Source organism: Crocodylus porosus, unplaced genomic scaffold, assembly GCF_001723895.1.
Source record: "Crocodylus porosus isolate Cpor-Errol unplaced genomic scaffold, CroPor_comp1, whole genome shotgun sequence".
NCBI lineage: Eukaryota > Metazoa > Chordata > Crocodylia > Crocodylidae > Crocodylus > Crocodylus porosus.
The window spans coordinates 2,320,946-2,341,312 of NW_017728921.1; the positions used below are offsets into that span (position 1 = coordinate 2,320,946).

Here is a 20,367-nt window from a genome sequence, read left to right on the forward strand (position 1 = left end):
GTAACAAGGAACGATGGTAACAAACTGACCAAGAGCAGATTTAGGCTAGACATCAGGAAAAACTTCTTCATGGTGAGGGTGGCCAACATTTGGAGTGGGCTTCCAAGGGAGGTGGTGCTCTCCCCTACCTTGAGGGTCTCTAAGAGAAGGCTGGATAGGCATCTGGCTGGGGGCATCTGACCCCAGTGCTCTTTCCTGCTCAGGCAGGGGGTGGACTTGATGGTCTGTTTGTTGAGGCCCCTTCTGACCCTCACTCACATCGATGAATCTATGAAGTCAGATGCCATCCTTCAATATATACAGGTACCTCCTAGTAATGCCAACATCAGCTCTACCTGAAGACTCCAGAACAACACTGCCTGTATGCTCTCTCCTCTGCACTGGAGAAAGGAGATTACCTAGGCTATGGACCCACACTACGTCCTCTGTTCACACACAGAAACAACAGCATGGGCAGTGCCAATGTGCCTTGCTCCGGACACAGAAGGATCATCTGTAGGAGCGGGAGGGTAGCTTGTTCGTTATCTTCAGCATTTCTGGAGTCTGTCAAATGCTTATGGTCCTCAGAGGCCTCAAATCCGCAAAAGCAAAGTGTTTGAACACACACATCACTTTATACATGTAAGTAGCCCTGTTGACTTCAGTGGGACCGCGTCAGTGCTTAAAGTAAAATACTGACTTTAATACCATGCCAAACAAGGACACAGTTCTCTTTACTGAGAGTGCCAGTGACGGGGCCTGTTAGCACTGAGTATGATTAAGCTCTTGGTGATTTGGGGACCAGTTTAATAAAAACTGGATTGAGACTCATCAGCTTGTGTTTCACACAGGCCATCAGTCAGCCTTAAAACAGAACGGTTTTTCAGCTGCTTGCCCTGGAAGCTAAGAGAAGGCTTCTACTTTGTAAACTGGAATTAGCAGTACCGCCTCTGCATGCTTGTGTGGGGATGGAGGTAGTTAGGCCAAACATGCATTTTCTAGTATGGCTTTTTAGGGCACCGGCTTAACGGCAGAAATGTCTGTTCACTTTTTCCTTTCCATTCAAATCCCTACTCAGAACCAAAATGGTTCTAATTTCCTTGTTTGATGTAAGGGCACATAAAGGCATCTGTCAAATTTCAAAGCAAGTGGCTAAGAGTTGATAAGAAGGAAAATATTAAGTCAAAGATGGTAGATTAAAAAGTCACTCATTCAAGTTCTCGTTATTTATAATTACTCCCTGAAGGGGACACAATGTTTCAAGTGCAATCTCTTGAGGTGAGAAATAATCTGTCAAATCACCAGGCAAAGCTACTGGAAAAATATCTAGGCAATACACAGAGAAGCTCTTAAGTAGGTAATATTATATCCAGTACACCAAGCACCAGAGTACCTCTACTAGCCTGGTCTGCAGGGGTGAATTTGACCCTAGAAATTATTATTTTTTAATTACATTTTCTTAGCATCTGCCAGGCCACAAAGTGGGGTTAAGGATTCAGGCCATGACCCCCCCTCACCTACCTATCTCCTCTTTTTCAATTCCCAGCCCGTTCCACAACACTCAGTGAAACAGTCTTTCCAGTACGAGAGGTGGGTTAACCAAAATGAAGAAAATCTCTGTGCCTGCAGGGGATGCTTGTGCCGTCACAGGCTGTTTTAAGGTTCAGCAAGCTCTGGTTCCAGATGCTCAGCACCAGTGACCTTTCCCAGTTTAGTTTTCTGACACGCTTCAAAACTTCAGCACCAGACATACACTGCTCAAGTATATGTTGATTGAATGTAACCCATTTTAATGAGTGCTAGTACAGGTAAACCAAAATAAAGGTCTGTTTCAAATTAAAGTAGGTTTATTTTTTAAAAGAATGCTTTAAATTTAAAAAAAAATCTGACTTAATTCTTTTACCTTATCAAGGTGTTTCTCTATCTGGAGTCCACAGCAGTAGCCAGATCAACGTTTGCTTTCATACCCCTCTCCATGCCTTCCAAAACCAAAATAATCCCCCCTCTTGCAGCTCTGGAAATGTCCATCACTTCCACATTTCAGTTGCTCCCAGGACCAAGATAGGAATGGTGCACCAAGGAGGGCCACAACCTTCACGCCCCTCAATCTCCACCTTGGGAGTAACATTTTCCTCTAGTAGAAGAATCAGGAGAGGACTCCCCAGCCTGAACCTAGGGATGTCGCAGGACAAAACAACTCAGAAGGGATGGGGACAAGTACAGCTACTTTGGATACAATTCAACTAAAACTGAAAAACTTGCACAAAGCTGCCAGGATCTGATGCCTGCAGTTTCTCATCACAGGAGAGTGCTGAGAAGCAAATACTCAAGGCTGTCTTACAGCCAAGATGTCACCAAACGCCCTCCAAACTCTCTAAGAGGTGTTACAAATGCAGCTTTACCACATGCCCCAAACCACAAGCCATGCAAAGGAGCACAAGCACTCAGAAACAGTAAACAGAACTGAGCCAAAGCTAGGTGAGAGCAGCTATCCTTCCAACAGCTTTAAAAGAAGGGATGACATGGACAGAAAGAAGGTGGCCACTTAATGTTCCCCACCCCTCCTTTGAGCATCCGTGGTACTGGAGTCATGGATGCAAATTCAATCTGCATTCCAACCAGCTGAAAATGCAGCACAAAAATCCAAGCAAAGCTCTTTCATTGTCTTTTTGCTCCTCTTCCCTTCCTAGTTCTCTGTTCCTATGCTGGAATGACTCAGTTCTAGCTTTAACTCTTAAATGCTGGAGTCCATTTCGCTCATTCCTGAAGAGCCGTGGAGCAGAATCCCAGGGACAGGCCTTGGGCTCACTATGGGAAAACTGTGCCAAACCCATTTTTGACACCATGAGTGCAGCTCTTTTGGTGGCAGCGCTAAGGTATGCTCCTGCAGGTAGGGACAGCATGGCCTAGGTAGGCATCCTGGCCACAGGCATCCAGGTCAGCCAGCATGCACTTCCTCCCTTCTTGCCAGGCCAGGGCCAGAAGCTATGGGGCGGGCACAGGGCTCTGTGCAAGCAGTGGTGGTTTCCTGGGGCCATCTGTTACCAGGAGGCCCCATGGGTGGCCCTGCTCCCACTCCTGCTCTCTGCTGTCTATGGGTGGCCACTGGTACCAGCGCCACTGGGACAAGAAGGGACTGGACAGCCCTGCCCCACCAGGGCTGGCAGAGGGATGGGCGGGCAGCCAGAGTCAGCATGAAGACCATGCTTCCTCCCCCAGACTGGCCCTGGCCTCAGCCCCGGCCCCGGCCCCGGCCTGTCCCGCAGTGCTGGGGGACTGCAGCCCTGGCTGCGTGACACCCACCGGGCAGAGGGGCCAGGATGCGCCCGGGCTACGGCCACCTTCACCTCAGCAGCACTCATGCCCGCTGGCTTGCCCCGGACGTGCCGAGGAGGCTGAGTGGGCCCAGCCACAGCCCCCAGCAGGCACAGAGGGAATCTGCCTTCACCTGGTGAGGGGCTTCCAATTTTCTGTTTGCCCAGGGCCCCAGTAAATCTTAATCCACCACTGCTGAAGGGATTTAACATTGTCCCTCTCCAGGCAGGGGCTGGAGTCCATGACCTAAGAGATGCCTTCCTGACTTACATGCTATATTGCTATGAAAACAGCCTGTTCAGTTAGGTTTTGGTCACTTTTCCTCTCCGTTTCTCAGGCACCGGCACAGCTGCCAGCAATATTTGCCCTGTGAACACTGTGTGAGATTTTTTAACCACAAAACATTAATTCGGTTGCAATTCGCATGTGAGACACCATTTCTACATGACATGTGTTAGCTTTTCACCAACATCTACAGGTTTTCTGGTCCATGCTGATTAACAGTCCCCTGTCAAGGCATTTCTTACCAGTGCTTTATGGTTCTAATCAGATGGTTAAGTGGCGTTTCTCAAACACCTTCTCTACATTGTAAAACAGTATCTGTGACAGGTCAGAGTCACACAGAACTGTAGGAATATAAACCAGCCATTAAGAATGACCAGGCTATATACTGTTAATGGGTAGACCCATATAAATTTGGGTTTATGCCACTGTAATAGAGATCAGAATCTCTCTCTCTGCAGGTTCTCAGTCTTTCAGCTGTTTAGCAAGGATCTGTCACTGTCATTATCCTCACAGAAAACTGAGCTGCTTTATCACAATAAGGCCAAAATACTTTGCTACAGACTTTAATTACATGCTACTATAGTTGTCTGTTGTCTTCTGGCTACATGAACTGGTTTGAAAATTATATGTATTCTGCTTCAGGCAAATTCTGAAGTCCTTATGAAGTTGTTATCCATATTGTCTACTCAGACAAGATGGAAAGATTGACTAAGTACAGGACAGAGCAAATTCTAAGTGCAGACTTCAGAATTTAGCTTCTTCATATTACAGATACAACGTTGAACCTTTGTCAGCCCATTAGGCTAGCGACCAGCGACCCATGCTGCCAAGGTGGTCTCTTTCACTGCACATCTACTGGAAGATTAAGCCTGAGGGATGAGGAAGGAGTGCCTCATGCAGACCACCAAACCCTCTGGTCAGGCAAGAGCTCTACTCCCTGGCCACAGGGTTGGTAGGCAAGAATCAGGGCTGAAAGGAAGATGGTAAAAACTTGAGAGAAATACAGGTGGTTCATGACTGTGCAAGATGCTTGGAGCTCAGGACCTTCAAGCATCAAGCCCTATGTCAAGATTTAACAGGTTGCCAAGGAAGAGGACAGCTTGACTTATAAAGAGACACCTCGATGCCTAGTCCAACACTTCAGCACAGAAGTCCTGCTACTGAGCAACACATCCCATTTTCCACTGCAAATGCCACTGTAAAATTTATTCCTAAGAACTGCACCTGGAGGAAGAAACCTCAAAGGTGGGGAAGATTTGGTAAAAACAGTATTCATGAGTTAGCCACTCCATCTTGTCTGCAGATCACCATTGCAGGGAACACAAAGGGGCACACTCAGCGCCAGATAGGGAAAGGAAAAGGCACTCACGGTCTGTCTGAATGGGCTTTTAAGCTAAGGGACAAATCATGCAGTCCACCCACCCTTCAAGTTAATGGCTTAAATAAGGACTGCAGCAATGTGCCTTCAAATCTTTAGTAGAAGTAAAGAAACCTGAAGTGCTATATCCCAATCACATTGTAGTACCACTCCCTTTAATGCAATACAATAGTAATTAGTATGCCTTGCTGTAGCACTTTCCACTGAGAACCTCCAAATGCTTTATACATATGAATTCAGTCTCACAACTACCCAAGGTAAAGAACATCCCACAGAAATATGATTAGAGTTGCACCGGTATATCAGTTGCCTATCGGATCAACACCACTAAAAGGGAACTTTACGTTATCAGCTATCCACTTTTTTTGGCCGTTGTAGCTGATGATGTTTACCAAGAATTATGGCTTCTGGCCAGAGCCCTGGACACCTGGGTTCCCTCTCCCCCACAGGGCTAGGGCTCCCCAGATGCCTGGGTTCTCTTGGAAAATGGCAGGTTTCCTCTTGCAGGTGGGCAGCTTTCTACCCTGCAAGGGATCCTTCTTGGGGCTGCTGGGAGCGAGTCATAGAGGGTGCCGCATGCACATGTGCAGCCGCACACATGCATGTGGCCAGGAAAACAGCTGGGCAGTGGGAGAGCAGCTCCCTGCAGGTGAGTCTATGGAGGGGAAGGGACATGGGGTGGGGCAGATTAAATCTATGGAGGAGCTGGAGCTGGGGTCGCTGCCCGGGATGGTGTGGAACCCACAGGTGGTTCATCCAGGGGGTTTGAGGGGAGAAGGCTCTTTGTCACTGTGCGACACCCCCCAGATTTGTGCACAGGGCGGATGCAGGTTGCTCACTGTGGGCTTGGGGCTCTCTGCTCTGCTGCTTTTGCATCGGGAGCCCCATGCCAGCCATGCACCACTGTTGACCCAGCAGCAGTGGTGGCAGGGAGCTGTGCGTCCCACTGCCAGGCAGACAGGAGGTATGTGACCAGCACAGGACTCCAAGGCAAAGGCAATGGAGCAGAGAGCTCCGAGCCCATAGCAAATGGCCTTTAGTTCAAGTGCCACCACCACCACGTTTAAGCGTGGGGGAGGCTTTCAAGCAGAGCAGAGCTGAGTGGGGTGAGGGCAGATGCAAGCAGCCCTCTGTGAGTTCGAGGGTCTCCATTCTGCTGGCTTTGTCCCCAAAGCCCCATGCTGGCAGCTTGCCCCCTACCCACAACTAGCGACTCCCACTGCTGCCAGAAAAGCAGCAGAGCATAGCCCCAAGTCCACAGCAAGCAGCCCACATCCACCCCATGCACAAGTCTGGGTGGGGGCACATGCTTCCCCCATGCCTCCCCCAGGGGGTATGTGGCACAGAGCCGCCCTCCCCCATGCCTCCTGGATGAGCTGCCCATGGCTCCATCCTGGTCCACTGATTTAACTGGAGTAAATCAGTTATTGGATCGGCATCAGCTGATATGTTTGGTATTGGAATTGGCCAAGAAAATCTTTAATCACTTCACCCCTAAATACAAGTGCTGTCAGAGGCAGGGGATGTGATTTGCCTCATATCACAGAGGCAGACTGCCTCAGGGCAGAACCCAGGGCCCCTGGCTCCAAGGGTACAGAACCCAGGACCCCTGGCTCCAAGTTGTGCGCATTAATCACAAGACCACTCCATCCCATCACCTTGTTGTTTCAACTTGATCCCAGGCCCTTTTAATGATCATTTCTTGGTATTGTTATTATGATTAAAACATTGTTTGTGTTCCAAGAGTTGAAATGACTCCAACAGTCCGGGCTGGGTTGGAGGTCCACTTCTCCGTTCACAGAAAAGCCAAAACATGGACTGTGCAACACAAAGTATATAGCAGGTAGCAATAGATGGAGGGTATTTCTTCATGGTCAGCTAAGCTAACCAGCCTGCACAACTGCCAGGTCACCTACTGTGAAGCCTGGTTACAGCATGGGGGCTGAGTATTTTGAATTCTACAAGGGACTGATTTGTGTCATGCACAGACAGAGCAGAGCACGCTGCCGGCACTTCATCCGAACTAGTAATTTATAAGACAAACCGTGACTCAGTTTTGAATACACAAATACCAGTACTATTTAAAACCTGCTCCAATGTAACTCAAATTATTAAATGAATGCTCTTTCAATAGCAATTCAATATAATTAAACAGGCCATTCAACAACTAGATTATTTACATAGTTTAAATCATTCACTTTCCTTCTCCACAGGGTTTTTTTGCTTCACCACTGCCTCTCTCCTGTTCCTTGTTTTCTCCATTCCTTGCTTCTCTCTATCACTCCTCAGTCTTTTCCTACCTCCTCTCCCTTCTCTCTTCCTTCCTTCCTTCTCTTCATTTTTGGACTTTTCCCACTTTCTCTTTAGGATCATTTCCCTTTCTGTCCATACAGTCTAGCACTCAGCATTGGTTTTATTTTTCCTTCTCTACCTGTTGCTCTCTCTTTCTAAACCTCTTCTAAGGACTTCTCCCAGCACACGACACAGCCCACCTCATCTGCTCACTATCTTCACTTCATTCCTTTCCTTTTTCTTTGGGAACCTGGAATCAGACAATCCCCCTCCCTCTTGTAGACTATGTACCAGCTATAATGCCCTTTCACTGTTCGCCCTCTGTCTTATCATATGTTACTGCGCCCACTTTTCCCGTTACACCTAAGCTTTCAAGGAAAGGAGCCATTACATGTAATCTGGCAAACTTTCCAGGTTTCATATCCCAGACAGCAGAATCACCAGGCTACAGACAAAAGTCCTGCTGGGTTTTAGCCGTGTGCCCAACAGTCATGGAACCCTCCAGTTGTCAAGACCAACAGACTAATTTTAGCCTGACATGTTTTCCTCTTTAAAATCTTGTCTCATTCAAGGGGATCAGAAGGAAAAAGAGAAAAACTGTTTCTCCTTACACAAGCTTCACCGCCTGGCTTCAAAGAACCAATTCTCCAACAAGTCTACATCATCCACTCCATCTTGGCCTCTGTTACCAGAGGAGACGAAGCAGCACCACTTGTGGAAGTGGTTTGTGCAATGCCAACACTTGTCCATTAGAAAGCGTACCAAGAAACCACTAACTCATTTTCACAATTATTTTGCCAGCATCTACCCAAGCTGCATTTCTATTTTATCTAAAAAAATATTCAATTATTCAAAATGCAAGCTAGAAAAATATGTTTTCAAAGTGAATTCCAAACAGGATTTTTATTTTATTTCTGCAATTTGAAATTTCGTTCTTGTTTGAAAACTTTAGACTAAAGCCTGCCTTTCTGCAGTCCTGTCCCCCCACCCACCTGTATATATTTCTTTATTACAGTACTGTAGCATTATCCCTCAGCACTGACACTGCTGGCACTGAGGGCTTTTCTCTCTCAAAGAAAGGCGGCAACAGACAGAGTAAAAAACATGCAGCTACTAATACGGGTGTTATGAGCAGATGCAAGGTTAAAACACAGAAAATGTAAATTACATGTTGTGTTTCTCAAGCTTGACAGTGTCACTGTAACATCCATCCATCCGTCTATCAAGGGTTCCCGTTTAAACGCAGATAGGAGCATGAACACACACTGAAACATACTGAAGCCTTACAATACTATCAGGGTCCTAGTTGCTTCCCCAAGCCCCAGTCTCAAGGAACACAGCATAAATGTTTTTTCATCTTGTTCATGGGAGTCCCAAACATTGGCTGACTTCTGATCACATCAGTCTTGCCATGCAAAATATCCTAGCAGGGTGACCTGATCAACCAATATCAGCTGCGGCTGAGTTGGGAGTCTGTCATCTACCTAAAGATTTTATGCCATTGCCCATCACTCTGGTGGGGTTGGAGGGCCAAGCAGTTAAGGCATCCTGCTACAATTCCAGAGGTGTGAGAGTTGGGACCCAATTCAGACTTGGGCCAAACGCCACCCCTACTCTATCCGTCTGTGAATGGGTATCTGCTCATTTATGCTGGGGAATCAATGGCAATTGGATGCAACAGTCACCACACTCCTCCCTTGTTTGCTGGTGGTTACAGAAACTGGTGTAGTTTAACCACAATAGCCCTATTGGTCTCTAGAATTGGAGGCTCTCTGCCTTTTTTTTTTTTTTGGACCATCAGTGCTCTTATTGCATGAATGTAAACACTGTCAGAGAACAGCTGAATTTATAGTTGCCTCCAACAATTCAAATATGGAAATATAGAGACCATCTTCTCCCTACTGAGACACTTACAGGCTGCACTTCAGTATCTGATTAAATTATAAATCCATTGAAAAAGAAGAGATCATGATAACCATGCTGACAACTACTGATTGGCTACACAGACGATAAAAGCATCGTAACAAACTATTGCAAAATGAGTATAGAAATACCATGGATCCATTACCTTTGTGGTCTTCTTAGGCCAGCTTACAACAGGGACCCCCGAAATCGCCAGATTCTGATCATCATCTGCATGTTCCTTCAGAATGGTCTGTTTCAAGTGAAAGCAGCATAATTAGTAACAGAGCTATTCTGGAAACTTAGGAGAGCAGACATCAGTGGGACAGAATCAAAAGATCTACCCTGATCAGCAACAGCTTCCTTTTTATCCAGGCTGACCTTGTGCTTGTGAGCAAGGATAGATTTCCAAACCTCCACATGATTCAACTCCAGATCTGTGTGTTGAACTGCTAAGATCCTTGTCATACTCAAAGCAAAGCCTCTTGTGTAGTAACAGTGCCAAAGAATTACAAAGCACATCAACAGTATTAATGGAAAACAGAATCCTGACGTTCCATACGGAAAACGGCACAGCGCTGTGCTTGCTGCACGCTGTTCAGAAGGACAGAAAGAGTACTGACTTAATCACTAAAAACCAAGGAAGACACTGGAAGGATCCTGCTCCATTACAGCTTCCTCCGGCAGTTCTTCAGCATCGGCAGTGTAGGACAAAGCTACTGTCACAGTATCAACGTGCCTCACAGCACACGAGACAAGGTAGAGCATGGCAAATTGTAACTTGTCAGCTCCCTACCTCACTCGGATTAAGCACACTAGCATGGCTGTTATCTACAGGATGGACGGGTAGCCGAAGAGGTGAAATCTGCTCTGGTTTATATGAATGAGGTAAGGCCCTCAGGGTCCCAAGCACTTACTAATGTTGATTCTGGAGGTGGGCAGCCTAGACGCAGGGTACCAAGAAAAGAGACTGGCTTTACACTGAATGTTTTTGCTCCAGCAAGCTGTAGTGGAAAGCTCACAGGTGCGTTTCACTGGATCATACAGTTTCTGCCACTGGGATAGTTTTCATTACCATGTAACTCAACATAGACACCGAACAGTACTCAGTTATTTAACTACAATAAATGGTGATAGCGAGAATATCTCTGCTCTGCTCCCTGTGGCTATTCCTGTATTTAAAACCTGAGCTGCAGAGCCCCCACTTTGGGTTCAGGTAGCTATAAAGCAAGCACCGGAAAAGTCAGAAGTCTAATCAAGATTCCACTAATCTGCTGAAGACTGAAGCCAGAACAAGCCTTAATAGGTTCAAAAAGAAATCACTCCAATAAAGTAAACAGATCTGTGGGTTGAAAATTACCTCATATTTGAACTGACAAGATAACCGCAGACAATGGATGTCAATGGCGTTGCTCCTGATTACACTAACTTCTTGAAGAAGCTTAATTAGATAACAATAGACACTAGGCACTCTCAGTCCCCAGGGCAGAGTTTTAATCATTAGAAATTTCAAACAGTATATAAAAAGGAGCTTAAAATACAGTAATTGTTTGAATAGGAAACACGCTCAAAATAACACAAAGCAGTTACACACACTGACCCCTTGTAATGATCCAGCCAAAGTGGGCAAATGGCACTCGTGTGTCATAGGCCCAGGGCCTGGCCCTCTTCCCAAACTGAGCACAGTGGGCTCTGGCACACACTCCAATATGCTGCGAGATCGCCTACCACGGCAGGGCAGGATGCCATATGTGGATCTGGTTCTAAGCACCACGGGGGAGCATTTGCTGGCTCCACAGAGCAATGGACTCACTGGCTAGTGCCCGTGACAGATATGGATAGCAGCATATGGACCTCTGGACTACAGCCCAGTCATATCCCTTTTACTCATATTGCGCTTTAAATGGCATTAGGCAGGCATCTCTCTGAGCTCATTTTGTGAGTGTTGGCAGATTTACAGTCCGGACTGCTCCATCCCACTTCAGCTGCAGAGAAACAAGTTGCTGCTTCCAAACTCTCTCTCCTGGTGAAGACAAGCAGGATCCAGCCCCTCTTCTGGCTGTTGCTGTCCCACATGGCTAGATTTAATTATCATACATGCTGCTAAAGCCATTCTCTCTGGAATCACCTTGGTTCAGGCGGCGAGATGCGTCTGGAGACCAGGGGTATTCAAATGGACACTTATTCACAAGCATCTTTCTTAGTATCCACCCCATTATTATTTATCTGAAGCTCAGAGGCAAAGGCCTCAATCCTATTTCATCTTTCTGTGCTTACATGGCCCTTAGTGTGCTGCATAACTGCAATTTCTGGCACTTCCACATGGTTTTGATTGGATGCAGCTCTGCTCATTTTGCAGCTCCCTTCCCAGCATGCTCACACAGGCCACACAGGCACCTAGAGGAACAGAATCACCCAGTGCTAGAGAAGTCCTGAAACTTTAGTTGCACCAAAAATGTGACTGACGGGAGGGAAAGGCAGCAGGCCTCCCATCTTCAGCCCAAGAGCTAAAGCACAGAAGACCTCAATTCTAGGACTCTTCATGAAGAGAGGGCTTGAACCTCCCCAGTTCCCTGCAAAGTGGTCTAACCACCACACTACAGACTAGGAACTGCCTGCAGCTCTCATCTTGAAGCTCACCTCTGGGCAGCCAAGAGGGGAAGATGCATGTGGCCAGGTGGAGATGAACCAGGGAGACAGATGCTGCCCTTGGTATGGGCCCTGTCCGTTGCTGTTTATCCAATGTATGCTAAATGCAAGGTCTAGTGGACCACCTTCAAAAGGAAGGCTGGGGAAGCAACTGGAAAATGCCCAATGTGTGGCCTGCTGGTTATAGTCCTGTGCTAAGAACTCAGAGACGCAGGTCCAAATTCCCTCTGGGGGGGATGCTAGAACCTAGGTTTCTCATATCCTGAGCCTTAACCACACACACCATGGGCTCACTGGCTGAAATGTTGGGCCTATGCCCAGCTAGCATAGCTGCAAGAGTGCCCAGCCAGTGAACAGCCTGCTCAGTAACCATGTGGACATCACCGTATCTTAAACTGTGCACAAGGGCCAAAAATGCCAATTACCTGGCTGAAAAACAGCTATTTGGGCATGCTTGTAAGTGCTCAATTTATGTAAACTACCCCTTATAAATGGGGCCTTCTCTGTGCTGGAGTTCAAGGGTGTCTCTTTCAGATGAACCCGTATGAAAGACTCTCTCCCCATAAGTTTCTGTTGTACTGGCAGGGTCCAAAACACATTTCTTATGCATAGCGCAAAACAGATAAAAACAAAAAAATAAAAAGACTCAGTGTGTCATGCAGGCTCATTTCCTAATACACCCATAGTCATAGGCCGTTTTCTAGAGAGCATTTCAGCCTCCGTTATGCTCCAATGAAACAATTAACGTACTCTGGAAAACAGGATATGGTTAATTAGACAGATGAGAGGAAACCACGATGTTTAGCGATGTGGAGTTTCACAGAACCAACCAGGGCAAGTTGCATATGATATGCACCTTCCTGTCTGAAGATCCTATTACTATCACAGGCTCCACTGCTCTGTACAACGCACACAACTTTACCAAAGAGGCTGTGTGTAGCTAGGCATCAGGTAGGAGAAACCCTTGGAAGTAGTGTCATTTATTCTGTCAATGAGAATGAAAGCTGAGAAGTAAAGTACACCTGCATAATTCCTGACACACGAGTTCCTAAATCCAGCAGAAGTACTGAATGTGGTCAACAGCCATCAGGAAAGGCACAGAACTTACAGCCCTGGAGACTGACATCCTGCTGACTAGGAGACATGAAACAGAGCCCCAGGATGAGCATCCCTGCCCTGCCCAGGAGAGAGGGGAGGCTCAGCACTGCCCACAATGTAGGCAGCGAGTCTTGCCTGGAGACCAGGGGTATTCCAATGGACACTTATTCACACACATCTTCCTTAGTTTACATCTCTACCCAGCTCACTGCTGCTTGTTAGAAGCTCAGAGGCAAAAGCATCAATCCTATTTCATCTTACAGTGCTTACATAGCCCTTACTGAGCTGCGTAACTGCGATTTTTGGCACTTCCACCTGGTTTTGATCAGATGCAGCTCCCTTCCTAGCATGCTCAGAAGGCCACTCAGGCACCTAGGAGGAACAGAACCCTTACATCTATCTGCCCACAAAGGGGATCAATTCTGCCAGCTGGGACTGTGCTCCAATGACTTGGGAATCTTGTTCCTGTGAGCACTGAATACAAGCTAACAAAAGTACCACGCACAGGCCTCCTACCAGTTGTCACTCACTGATCTGGACAAACAACCCAGCAGGAGACACAAATGTAGATGCGGCTCCAGCAGGTAAGAAAGGAGGGGAAAGTACAGCACATCCTGCACTGAAAGCACATCCACATGACAGACGAAGGTGTGGCTAGCTTTCATCTAGCTGGCACAGACAGCAATAAGAGCGAAGGGCACGGCAACACGGACTTCCGCAGGGCCAGGACCAGACCCAGAGTAGACATGCAGGCTCCCAAGCTGTTTGTACAGCTTCACGTGTTCCCTGCTGGTTTTATTGCAGGCATGCCCACACTACTAGTCACATCTTCACTCGCTGTGGAGACATGCTCCAAGATACAGATACATGCATTAACACGTGTGCAAGCCAGCACAGTCTCTCCATTAAAAATGAATCCTTACATATCAGCCGGCCTGTCCAATAAGGAGAAAGCATCAGCTTGCAAGCAGGTAATGGAAAAGTAAGCAAGCACAAGGGAAATAAGAGATCCCAAATTGTGGTGTATTTGCTGGTGGTCTAAGAGGATCCAATGGATAATATTACATGGACCCATCTTACAGATACACATCAATGAATGAAATGTCAATAGAAAGCTAAAATACACGGAATATTTTCCCATCTTTGAACTTTCCCTGCCAGTCACATCCAGGCTTGCTACATGATTGTCAGTGGACTGGGAAGCAGTCTGGGCAGCTGTGACTGGGAGATGCAGCCACTGTGGTCCACTCTGCAAATGAATCTGAGGACCCTTGCTTTTACGCACAAAACAGAGCTCCGCCTCAGAAAAGATGGAGGTTGGGACCACTTAGCACGGACAGGAACCAGTTGAAAGAGCAGAATCTGCACCAAAGTCTCACAACTAAAGCCTCTTTGGCAGGACTGAAATCTGCAGCCATTAGAACAGGGGTGGGTGCTTGGCCTGCAGCCCAGAGGCCAGCTATGGCTCCCACTGCCATGTCATCTGGCCTGCAGGGCTCACCCTGGGTTCGTAGGATGTACACCGAAGGCCATGGCCCTGCACACAGGGTGGCGTGGGGCCAACACGGGCTCTCCAGGACAGATTCTGCCATGGGAGGGGGGCTGATTGGTGTACAGACCCAGCCCCAAGCATCATGTTGTCTGTCTGCATGCAGTCCCTCGGCTTTCTAAATCTTCCTCTTCTGGAAGGTGAACACAAGGGTGCCCCACTTCACCTGGCAGACAAACATTTGACACGTCAGGTCAAAGCAGCAATGGCTTGTCTCAGCCTGCACTACCCAAGCTTCCACTGGACTCAGCCGGCTGTGATGATGAGCTGCCACTTTTCAGTTGTTTCTTAGTTAACAATTTCACATGAAACATGATAACTGGGACCTCTCTGTATCCTGCCAAGTCCCAGCCCGGAACGTGGTCTGTTTCCTGTTGAACTCCAAGCCTCTGACAGAAGATCTTAACGTTCCCACTGAAAACCCTCTTGTAACTTTTCGTATTTGAGACAAGTAAATACAGAGGCTTAATCCTCTCATTAGCTACACCTGAATATCATCTTTCATTTACAAAGAAAGCAAATCCCTGCCTTTTAAGGGATGACAATGAAGATAACTTTCAAAATATGACTGCAGGTTGTAATGTAGTGATGCTCCTCTATACACCATCCTCTATACACCACCCACTTCAAGAGGCATCAACTAAACCTGGTCATCTCAACAAGGAACAAACTGTCCAATTGTACTTACTTGAATGCCCACGGTGTTAGCTCTTTGGCTACTGAGACTGTTATAGCGGATCTTCATGATATGCTGTGTGGGATGTTTATTTTGTTCCCATACATGGGCCTGGATTGAAGGATAAGGATACCACCACTGAAAACGAGGTTTACCCTACAGACTTTTGCCACGACTATGCCAGTCAGAGGGACAATCCCTGCCTGATAACAATTGCACTGGCAGAAGCCCTTGATGCAGACACTTATTCCAGGAGAACTGGGCTAGTTTATGGAAAATGGTTCAATGATCCCAGTACAAACACAGTTTTGATGGCAAAGCGGTCTGCACAAAGAGTATTTTGCTAGTGTATTATACTGGTACAAGCAGTCCCAGTGTAGCCACCGACTAGCTAGGCACGTGATCTTCAGCAAGGGGAAGCTGAGTCCGTGGTTCTTGACGCAGTCTGTGGATTTCCCGAAGGCAGCCAGTAGAGCTGAACATGGAGCACGTACGTTTTTTTGGAGCATTTGCACACTTTACTGTGCAAGACATTTCTTTTTGGCACTTCAAGCAGGTACAGCTCAGTTGCAAGTGCCACCTGGACCATGGGTGAGGCTTGGAAAAGAAAAGCTATCACCTTTCCTTGCCTACTTCTATTGCCACCCCAAATTCAAGCCCTGGCCTTGGCACTTAACTCTCACTTCAGTTCATTTGGAGACCATGCAGAAAGCAAGTAATTAGAACAGTTTTGATGGTGGTGACATGCATGCATACACATGTGTGGAGTGGCTGATGAAAAGCAGAGATCAGCCACTCCACGCATGTGTATGCATGCATGTCACCACCATCAAAACTGTTCTAATTACTTGCTTTCTGCATGGTCTCCAAATGAAGGGAGGGGGACGCAGGGGGGGATGACACGACACACAGGCCTCTACTTCTACCCCAAACACACTGCCTGCCTCACAGAAGAGCCACATAAGCCACAGTAAACAGGGCATCTCTAATCTGTTGCACAAAGTAGGATACATTTGAAAATAAATAAATAAATGAAAACCACCACACACAGAGAGGCAGTGCACGGTTAGATGTCTAACCACAGGCCTGAGTGTTAGTACTCATGGTTCCACCGCAGAGCCAACAACAAGGAGTACACTGTATCTCACAACTATCACACACATCTAGAAGGTACAGATAAGAAAAGAAAGGATGAGATATTCAAAACAGGACAAGGAGTCCTAATCAACAATATACAATGCTGATGACCCTGTTTTAAAGTTTCTGCTAAGGAGAAGTTCAGAGTGTGCTTTAATCCCCTGAACAGCATTGGCAAGAGTTACAGAATGAGAATCCATGTGAAGGAAACTAAAACCATGACCATAAGCAAACTCCATAAAGCACAATGCTGGTAAGGTCTACACTTCAATGGCCAAATGGAGAACTCAGCGTGTAGCTTTCTACTCTGATACCATCAAACGCACGCTCTCGCAACATGTTCATTCAACACCTTCCAAGGCCTCTATACTGTAGAGAATTAAATGTATCCTGCCTGAGATTATAAAATGTGACATCAACCCTCCTGTATGGCTGTGAGAACTAAACATGTAAAGACACCAAGATGAATTAGAGCATCTGAAGTTTGATACTACAGGACACTTGAAAAAAAAAATCAGCTGGATGGCCAAAAACACAGATGAAGAAGGATTGAGAAGGACAAATAGACAAGTAGAGCTACTTGAAATATTAGGTAAAAGGTCACCAGACTGGGTTCCAACACCTCTCCTATAAAGCAAAACAGAAGGGGGAGAGGAATCAGGAAGGAGTAAGAGAGCCAGTTGCTTTGGAAGCTCTGTAACACGGACTGGTACGCAGACAAGGATGTTTAGTTTACAGGTTTGTCATGACTGTAAAAGATGGGAAGTAGAGACAGGCAGCCTCCAGATTAGAGATGTCACTTCCACATGGTGCATACGGACAGATTATACACAGAAGTAAAGAATTTATAAAGGAAGGGCTGACAAACGTTTAGCCTTGTCTGTTCTAATTGGAACTGATCAGATAACAACCAGACACCAACTATCTTCACATTGCTCTTAAGAGAAAGAGAAGTAGAGATCTTCCTACTATGCATAAGTGAAAACCAAGGCATGAGGAGGTTAAAAGACTCACTGAAGGTGACACAGCAGATCTGGGTAGAACTGGGACTAGAACGCACTGCAAGTCCTGAGTTTTGCCTGTTGTTCAGATTTCCCTATCATCTCTGCAGCACAAGGGCATCACTCTTGGACAATCCCAGATATCACATTACTTCTCTAGAAGAATTTCTACCAGCGACACTCATCCCACTGTCTCTGAGGACAGAACTGGACCAGTAAACAATACCCGTCACCTTGCTATGAGCAATGGAGGAAAATAAAGCCGAGAAAAGGGAAGAATGGAAAGAAAGTGACAGAAAACTAGCTACCTATTTTTTCAGCACCTGAGTCAAGTATATCAATATTGTACCTTTCACAGGGCTCTGTTAATCAGATAAACTTGTAAAACAAGCGGATTAAAAGGGCAGATTAAATAATGATTTCTATACTAAACAGGATTGTCTCCAGGCATGCTTTTTGCAACAGATATCGCACAGTACTGCCAGGGCATTCAGACATCCTGACACAGAGGGCAGCTTTGACAGCCAATTTGAGTCAAATTAAATGAATCAGATTGCAGCTCCCTGTAACCAGAGCACGGAGATATGCTCTGTGCAGACTACAAGGTCCAGCATGCAACATTCCCCCTTCCACATCACAGTAGCAGAAAGGTCGGATCAAAAGGAAGCTCTGGGCATTAGCAGGCTGCCCTGCATTGAAGAGGAACATTTGCAGACACCGGCATCCCTCTCCTCACCCACTATGTTGAAAACCCCTTGACATACAGATTGCATGGCTGTAAAAGCTGTCATACCCACCTTCATATCCTCCAGCAGAGCCTGGGGATCCTCAATGCCTTCTGGAACGCACTTCTTGTTCTCTGGGAGGGATTCAAGCTTTTCAACCAGGGCTTTCAAACCCTTCAACTCAAACTCTGTGAGGTGAGTCCATTTGGTGGAGACTTCTGTGGCTGGTGACCCGGTGGGCGTCTTGGGATAGTCCGTGGGGGTTGTCGACTTCATGCTGTCATCTGACTCATTGGACAAAGTTCTTTTGAGGTACCGCATTACTGTGGCTTTCTGCTTCCTCCCAGCCCCTTCCTTCCCTTCGGAGTGTGTGCTATTGGGCGAGGAGGAGCCGTCACCCACGGGTTTGGGGTTCTGATCCAAGCTGTCATCCTTCTCCTCCTGGGGGTGGGCATCACAAGATTCTTCATCCATGTCTAACCAGGAATCTGATGAGAAGCTGTCTATGCTGCGTTTTCTTTTTGCATCTGAAAGAGAGAATGATAAAATTATTTTTCCTAGTATAGAACCTACACCCTGTTCCCACCTGCTGATACAACCAGCTATTGCCTGATCAGAGAGGCACAGGGTACCACCCAGCTCTTACGCATGTCAGGGAGTAAACTGAATTCACGTGTTTTGAAACAGTTTGGTTAACTTGTATTCAACTCAAGTCATCAAGCAACGTTTAAGAAAAGTGTGATCCATGCAAAGTTTCAGTCTCCCACCTGCTCCAGGGGAAAGCCAAGAGCAACGGTCAAACTCCTAGAAGAAGGTTTCAGACTGGATACAAGGAAAAACTTCACGGTTCATGTGACCAGACTCTGGAATGCTCCCAGTGGGGTGGTCCAGGCACCAACCTTGGAGAACTTCAAAAGGAGACTGGACGCACACCTTGCTGGGGTTATTTGACCCCGGCAATCCATCCTGACCAGAGCAGGGGGGGCTGGACCTGATGATTTCACAAGGTCTCTTCCAGCCCTAAACTTCTGTGAATCTGTTCAATTCACAGGGGAAAAGCTCACAATTCACACATTTGGGATGCATTTTAAACTTTCCAGCAAAACCAAACATGACCAGATGCAGATTCTTTCTATTTCTAAGATAAAAACCCAAACAGGAGGGAGAAAAAAATTCCTTTTAAAAGTCACCATCACTCCTTCAAGCTTTCTTTAGGAATCACAGAAGAGATTGCTTTGCCTAGTTTTTCTTTGGCAGGTCCTTGTCAATGAAGTTAACATAGTAATGGTGGATTTTGCGAGATAGCTCTCTTCCAATTATCTTGCAGCATCATAAATGCCTCTTCTAATTGTGAGAGGAAGGAGTAAATAATGCTATTTCAGAGATGGGGAATCTGAAGCACAAAGACAAGAGGAGAATAGCCCAGTGTAAAAATTATTACTGTTATTAACACAGCCCCAAATGCACGCAAGGTAACCTACAGATAAATAGAAAGGCACAGTCTCCAATTGGCAGAGCTTATCCTAGCCTGGGCTTTTTCCACTGAAAATCCCACTCTCACAGAGTCCAGGCGAGTGCCCGTGGTGACAGCATTTCCAAAAGGTGCTGGAGAAAGCTCCAAAGCTCTGATCTCTTAACGGCAATGTTGATCAGACCAGTTCTTTCACAGAAGATCACACAGACTAGCACCTTCTTTGCTACTAATGCTGGCAGAGTTGAACTGGGGTTAGCAACAAAAGGGAACGTCTAAGAAAAAATACTCCTGGAGGCAGAGTTAATTAGAGCTTGCACTAGTGACACAGACTAGCAACAGAAATCTATCCACAGGAGGATGAAAGGGGATGCAGCAAAACACAAGTGAATGAGCAACTAAGACCATTTCTCTCCAGTTTTCATTTGCTTATTTTCACCGTTCCAAAAACCTGAGTCCACCCACAGTTTGTCTTCAGTCAAAACTTCTACTGGACCTCCCCACAGATTTTGCCTGAGAAAGGACAGCAGGATCCAGCTACACTACAGCAGTAAAACTCCCAGGAAATACAGAAGCAGAAAGGCCAAAAGGTGCCGTTGCAAATCTCCCTGACAAAAGAGCCAGCACCTTGTCTTGCACAGGTAGTGCCATCTCCTTGGGAAGCATGAACAGCACTTACCAGGGAGAAGAGAGACAGAGTCAGCAGCAGCCAGTTGTAAAATGGCTACTCTTGGGCTACCCTTGCTTAATTGCTAACTTCAAAGGCCTTGTGCCAGAAAGGTATTCTGGGGAAAAAAAATCCTTAAAAGGCTTTGTGTACACTGGGAAAATGAGTTGCATTAGTTAACACCTGATAGAAAGGAATGGGGCAGTTCACACTTATCAGGGGCTCCTGGGCTATTGTTTGGTG

At 46.5% G+C, this 20,367-nt stretch overlaps 1 protein-coding gene across 12 annotated transcripts in view; it reads right to left on the reverse strand.

Annotated features, from left to right (window-relative positions):
- KDM2B (lysine demethylase 2B) overlaps positions 1 to 20,367 on the reverse strand; it is a 131,155-nt gene that overhangs the window by 37,455 nt on the left and 73,333 nt on the right. For all 12 annotated transcript variants that reach the window (XM_019538709.1, XM_019538717.1, XM_019538715.1 and 9 more), the window contains 2 exons: positions 18,059 to 18,513; positions 9,318 to 9,404 (listed from right to left, as the gene is read on the reverse strand). In XM_019538709.1, the coding sequence (XP_019394254.1) occupies positions 9,318 to 9,404; positions 18,059 to 18,513 (542 nt within the window). The remainder of the gene's footprint in view (positions 1 to 9,317; positions 9,405 to 18,058; positions 18,514 to 20,367) is intronic.